This window comes from Malurus melanocephalus, unplaced genomic scaffold (genome assembly GCF_030028575.1).
Source record: "Malurus melanocephalus ecotype Western Australia unplaced genomic scaffold, MMel_1.1 scaffold_1502, whole genome shotgun sequence".
In the NCBI taxonomy this organism is placed as follows: Eukaryota; Metazoa; Chordata; class Aves; order Passeriformes; family Maluridae; genus Malurus; species Malurus melanocephalus.
In genome coordinates, this window is record NW_026624734.1 from 1 (window position 1) to 6,486 (window position 6,486).

A 6,486-nucleotide genomic window follows, 5' to 3' on the forward strand; every position below is an offset into this window, starting at 1 on the left:
GCTTCATCCTCATCCTGAGGGATTCGGGCTGTGCCCCCTTTTCATCCTGAGGGGCTCGGGCGGTGCCTCATYCTCATCGTGAGGGGCTCAGCTTRGGCCYCCTCTCCATCGTGAGGGGCTGGAGCTGGGCCCCCTCCTCATCCTGAGGGGGTTGGGTTGGGTCCCCTTTTCATCCTGAGGGGCTCGAATTGGGCCCTCTCCCCATCCTGAGRRGCTTGGGCTGGGTTTGATCCTCRTCCTAAAGGGTTCAGCTTGGTCCTCCTCCTCATCCTGAGGGGCTCAGCCTGTGCTCCCTTTACCTGTGAGCAGCTGGAGCTGGGCCCCCTCCCCATCCCGAGGGTCTCACTGTGGACCCCGGCCCCCTCTGAGGGTCTCCCCAGCTGGACACTCCTCACCCGGGTTGCTCACCCCTCTCCCTGTAATCCTTAAACCCCATCCTCATCTCTGCTCCCTTTGGGGTGCTGCTGGCCTTGGAGGAGCCCCCTCCCCATTATCCCCTTTTTTTAAAGCCCCTGGRACAATCTCGAGTGGTTTCAGGGCTTGGAAGAGCCTGTTTTTAACAGAAACGCTGGGATTTAGAGGCTTGGGGATCAGGAAACCCTTTGTTTTTCCTCCCACAGAGCCCTGCCTGCTTTACATAATATTTTCCATYGCTTGGATGCTTCATAATGAGCCACTAATCCGAGCAACACCTGAGTTAATCTTTTGTTCCAGCAATTTTCAGGCTGGGGACACAGCCCAGGTGTCGGTGACGCTGCTGGAGGATCAGGTGAGGAGAACCACGAGTTTRTTCCTGGGGCTTCTTTTCCCTCTGAGCTGCTCCCAGCCCTGCTCAGGGATGCTGGGTGTGGCTGCTCCACCTGCTTTCAGCAGCCTGAGGCTTTGCTGGAGGCTGGTTTGGGTTAAAAACAGGAAAGAAAGGGATAAAAATAAGGTTAAAGGGTTTTTGGGTGGAAGGCAGGGGTGTTCCAGGGGTGGGAGTTGTGGAAAAGGAGGGGTTTATCCTTTCCCTCTGCCCTGGCTGTGGTGCCTGGTCCTGAATTTTGGGCTGGAGTGAGTCAGTGTCACCTGATGGGCTCTGAGTTCCTTTCTTTGTGCCTTGGAGAGGGAGTTGTCACAGGGCCCAGAGTTACAGGGCACAGGGATTGGCTTCCCACTGCCAGAGGGCAGGGATTGATGGGATTTTGGGCAGGAATTCTTCCCTGGGAGGGTGGGGAAGCCCTGGCAAGGATTTCCCAGTGGAAGTGTCCAAGGACAGGGCTTGGAGCCCAACCTGGCCTTGAAAACCTCCAGGGAAAGGTGATTTGTGGTGACCACAAGTCCACGGCTTAAAAATTCTTTTTTAACACAATTCAGCCTTTCCCTGCTGCTTCCTTTGGCTCATAAAGGAAAAATCTCTTTTCTTGCCATCCCCAGGGACACCTTTCCCTGTTGTCACCCACCGATGTCCCTGCTCTGAGCACACCCCGAGGGCCCAGCAGGGCCCAAAATCGTGAGCAGGATGAGGATCGTGGTGGCCAAAGTGCTGTGTCTGCTGGGAATCTGTGTCCTGGTGCTGGCTGGGGCCCTGCTGCCCGTCAGGGTCATCGAGGCCGACTACGAGAAGGCTCAGCGCTCCCGGAAAATCCTGGCCCTCTGGAATTCCTTCGGAGGTGGCGTTTTCCTGGCCACCTGCTTCAACGCCCTGCTGCCTGCCGTGAGGGGGAAGGTGAGTGTTGATGAATTCCTGGGTTAGGGGAGCCTGAGCCTGTGTGGGAATGGGGGTGAGGGGTCTGTGTGCTGCTGGAGCAGCTTCTGGAGCCCCTTCAAACATCGGGTGCCTCATGAGGGGAAGTTGTGCCCACCTCCTGTTTGGAATGAGTGGGGATTTTTGGGATGCAGAGGAGGCTGTGGGGTGTGAGGGTCAAAACTCCCACGCCAAGGCCGGTATGAAGGGTGTGGGAGCATCACAAATCCACTCAGTGTCCATGTGGGAATGTTTCCCTTTATCAGAAGGAGAAAAGGGATGGATTCAGTGCAGATCTTTGCTCCCTTYCAGCTCGATGAGGTCCTCAGGCAGGCCAACGTCAGCACGGACTACCCGGTGGCCGAGACCATCATGATTGTCGGCTTCTTCCTGACGGTCTTTGTGGAYCAGCTCTTCCTGACCTTCCAGAAGGAAAAACCCTCTTTCATCGACCTGGAGACCTTCAACGCCGGCTCGGACGCGGGCAGTGATTCGGAGTACGAGAGCCCCTTCATCGCCTCGTCACGGGGACGTGCCCTGTACGGAGAGCACGGGCCCCACTCCCACAGCCTGCACATCCCAGAGCTGTCCCGCTGCGGCCCCCGCCGCCTGCTGGGGCTGGTGTTTGCCCTGTGCACCCATTCCATCTTCGAGGGGYTGGCGCTGGGACTGCAGGAGGACGGCAGCAGAGTGATCAGCTTGTTCCTGGGAGTGGCCGTGCACGAGACGCTGGTGGCCGTGGCTTTGGGCATCAGCATGGCCAAGGCCTCGCTGCCGCTCAGGGACGCGGCCAAGCTGGCGGTGGCAGTGTGCCTGATGATCCCGCTGGGCATTGGCATCGGGATGGGCATCGAGAGCAGCCAGAGCGCTGCCAGCAGCATCGCGTCCCTGCTGCTGCAGGGCATGGCCGGCGGCACCTTCCTCTTCGTCACCTTCTTCGAGATCCTGGCCAAGGAGCTGGAGGACAAGAGCCACCGGCTGCTCAAGGTGCTGTGCCTGGTGGTGGGCTACGCCGCGCTGGCCGGGCTGGTCCTCATCCCGTGGTGAGCCGGGAGCCTCGGCAAGAAACGGAGCAAACCTCGCCCCTCCCCTCCCATCGGCACCGGGAGGAGCCGCCCCTTCCACCGCTGGAGCTGCACCAGCCCCGCCCAGGCCGTGTTTCTTTAATATCCTGAAGGAGCAGAATCTCTTCCCGTGTGCTCAGAGGGAGTGAGGAATATCCCAAGGGATTTTCCCTGCCCGTGGGGCTGCGGGGATTAGCGACACAAACAATGAGGRTCTGGGTAAAGGCTGCTTCCAGAGCTCCTGTGTGTGGCTTCCTGCACTGCCCACAGCCCACTGTCCCTCCTTCCCCTCGCCCACACTCCGGGACGGGCTGGGAGCCTGCTCTGGAGGGCGAGGAACAAACAGGAGTGGAGGCAGAGCAGGTGGGAGCAGGGATTGCTGGGCTGCACTAAGCTGCTTTTGCTGGCTTAGTTCAGAGCAAAACCTGGTGTGAGAGCTGCCAAAAATAACAGCCCTGTGGGGCTCCRGCCTTCCGGGGGCTCTGCTCCCTCCGGCACAGCTTCCAGTGTCCCACCTGTGGCTCAGGGAGCTCGGCTTTCCCAGGGATTCATGGAAGAAATGAGGCCAGGCCCCTCTACCCTGCTTCCTTCTCAGCATCTTATCCACAGGCTRAGCATTCCCTAAGGAAAACCTCCAGCAGCAGGTTTTGAAAATCGGAGGATGAATCCCAGGGTGGTTTGGGTTGGGAGGGACCTTAAAGCCAATCCAGTGCCACCCCTGCCATGGGCAGGGACACCTTCTACTATCCCAGGACACCTTCCATGGGCAGGGACACCTTCCACTGTCCCGGGACACCTCCCATTGTCCCAGGATACCTTCCATGGGCAGGGACACCTTCCACTATCCCAGAACACCTTCCACTGTCCCGAGACACCTCCCACTATCCTGGGACATCTCCCATTGTCCCAGGACACCTTCCATGGGCAGGGACACCTTCCACTATCCTGGGACACCTTCCACTGTCCCAGGCTGCTCCAAGCCCTGTCCAGCCTGGCCTTGAACACTTCCAGGGACGGAGCAGATCCTCTCATTATCCACGAGCGTGCAGGAGAGGGGCAGTAACAATTTCCAGCACAATTTTCCCCCATTGCTATTTTGGTGCAAACCTTTGTGTTCCCAGCGCTCTGCAATCAGAGGTGTCGAGCAGCTCCCATCAGGAGCTGCTCCAAGGCTTTCCCAGGTTTCCAAAGGAATGAAATCACCTCCCTGGGGGGGTGTGTAAGGTGGTGGAAAAGCTGCTGAGAGACACAAACAAATCTCAGCGCGGCCCCAGGGAAGCTCCGTGCGCCGCTGATCCCCGTTGGATTTGCCCTTTGGAACCGGGAGCCGGGATCAGAGGCTGGAGCTGGGAATGTGCTCCCCCCCAGCCGTGTCACACAGCCGGGCTCAGGCAGGGGCTGCATTTTAATTACCCGGAGCCTTCGCTCCTGCAGCAGCTTCCGCCGGGCTCCTGGAAGCGCTGATGGAATTATAAGGATGGCGCAGTGCCGGCAGCGGGAAGGAGGCTCGGAGCCTCCGCGGTGGCCCAGCTGCAGCATATGGAGGCAGCTGAGCATCATCTGACAGATCCTGGGGCTCGTTAGTTTAATTGCTGCAACATCCCCGAGTCAATTAATCTTCCTTTGAAAACCTGGAGTGGAGGGGGGAGGCGGAGGGAGGTTATTTTGAGCCTGGGATGACACAAACCAGGAGGATGAGGAGAACGTGATTTGCCTCGGCGTGGTAAAGCCTCGGGGCTGTTTCGCCTCTCCTGGGGGGTGACCTCGCTCCTGGGGGGTTCTCCGTGCTGGGGGGGACAATGGGGGAGAGGTGATACCGTGCTGAGTGTCCCTTTCTAGGCTGTGAGCTCCGTGTCACACCCTCCTCCTGCCGGAGTTTGGGATCGGGGAGCTGTGACGTGCCGGGGGTGCCGAGCTCCCCCATCCTCACCCCATTTCCCGGGGTGGGGTTTATTCACAGGATCATCCCGTGCTCCGGGGCGGAGGAGGAGGAGGAGGCCCTGCTGCTCCCAATAAATTCCCTGCCCTTCTCCCCTCGCTGTCACTCGGTTTTTTTTCCATGTCCCCCATGGCAGCTCCACGTCCGGCTCACGCGGCGGCCACACGTGCCGGKCCCCGGCGTGGGCTGAGCCCCCTCCTCGGCAGCCAAACCCCTCCGGTCGGATCCCTCCAGAGCCCCGCTGAGCTCGGGGGAGTGGGAACGGGACCCCCCATTGCCCCCYGCTCGGCAGCTCCGTGATTCAGCCCTGCGTGAGCGGCCGCCCCGTTGCGTCAGGCCTGGCGGGGAGCTGCGGCTCAATGGAACGAGGAGGAGCCGCAGGAAAATGATCAAGGAAAACTCATTCATTCCCTCTAACGAGGAGTATCCGGCCGGCTCCGAGCGCTGCGGGGCGGGGGGGACGCTGAGGCTGCCCTCCCCCGGGGCCGTGTCACCTCACGGGGAGGGCCGAGGTCCCCCCAATGTCCCCTCCCGTTCCCGCGGGGACGCGGTGCCAGCGCGTGGGTGCCGCCGTGGCCCGGTGCCCGCTGGCTGCTATTAATAGAGGCTGCGGATTTTAATTGCTGCCACTCAGGGGTGGGGAGGGGGGGAGGCAGGAGCAGCCCCCGGCTGTGACAGGGACATTCGGACCCCCGAGCCAGCGGTCACCCTGTGGCACTGGTGGGGCGCAGAGCTGGGGACGGTCACCCTGGAGCTGTGCTGGACCCAACACCGGGGTGGGGCTCAGCACTTGAGTGTCCCACMCCCCCACAAGGACCCCCAGATGTCCCCTCGGGGGCTTCTGTAGGATTTGGGGACTCTGCCATGAGCAGGTGACAGTAGCTGGTGACAAATGCCCTACGRTGTGTGCACAGGCTGCCAGTCCTGCACTGGGGTGCCACCATGGCCTCTGTGTCCCCAAAACCCGACCCTGCTGCCCAGGCCACCCCAACCGCCATGGGGGCTCAGTGCACCCTCTGCCACCTGTGCCCTGCCTGGCTGGGATGTTGGATCTGTCTGTCCTGTCCGTCTGTCCCCTGTCACCACCTGTGGGRCTCTGTCCCAAGGCTGTTCCTGCCTGTCCTGTTCCATGTCCCCACCTGTGCACATGTCCGTGTGARGTCCCTGTCCCTGTCCCCATCCTGTGTCCCCCTGCCTGGCTGTCCATCCTCACCCCCATGTGTCCCCATCTCTCTCAATGTGTTCCCATCCCCTTGTCCCTGTCCCTATTTGCGTGACCCTCTTTGTGTTCCTTTCTGTGTGTCCTCATCCCTGTCCGTGCGTCCCTGTCCCTGTGTCCCCGTCCCTGCCTGTCCCGTGTTTCCATCCCATTGATCACCATCCCTGCCCGTATTCCTCCATCCTCGTGCATCCCTGTCCGTGTGTCCCCATCCCTGTCCGTGTGTCCCTGTCCGTGTGTCCCCATCCCTGCCCGTGTGCCCCCATCCTTGTCCGTGTGTCCCTGTCCATGTGTCCCCATCCCTGTCCGTGTGTTTCCATCCCATTAATCCCCATCCCTGTCCGTGTGTTCCCATCCCTGTCCGTGTGTCCCCATCCGTGTCCGTGTGTCCCTGTCCGTGTGTCCCCATCCCTGTCCGCGTGTCCCTGTCCGTGTGTCCCTATCCCTGTCCGTGTGTCCCCATCCCTGTCCGCGTGTCCCTGTCCGTGTGTCCCTATCCCTGTCCGTGTGTCCCCATCCCTGTCCGTGTGTCCCTGTC

General features: G+C 60.7%; 1 protein-coding gene across 1 annotated transcript; it reads left to right on the forward strand.

Annotated features, from left to right (window-relative positions):
- Nucleotides 1-120: 120 nt before the first annotated feature.
- On the forward strand, nucleotides 121-3,027 carry SLC39A3 (solute carrier family 39 member 3). Its single transcript, XM_057388025.1, has 3 exons — nucleotides 121-769; nucleotides 1,417-1,708; nucleotides 2,039-3,027. Exons 2-3 carry the CDS (start codon nucleotides 1,502-1,504, stop codon nucleotides 2,771-2,773), a joined length of 942 nt encoding a protein of 313 aa, XP_057244008.1. The 5' UTR covers nucleotides 121-769; nucleotides 1,417-1,501; the 3' UTR covers nucleotides 2,774-3,027.
- The last annotated feature ends 3,459 nt before the right edge of the window (nucleotides 3,028-6,486 follow it).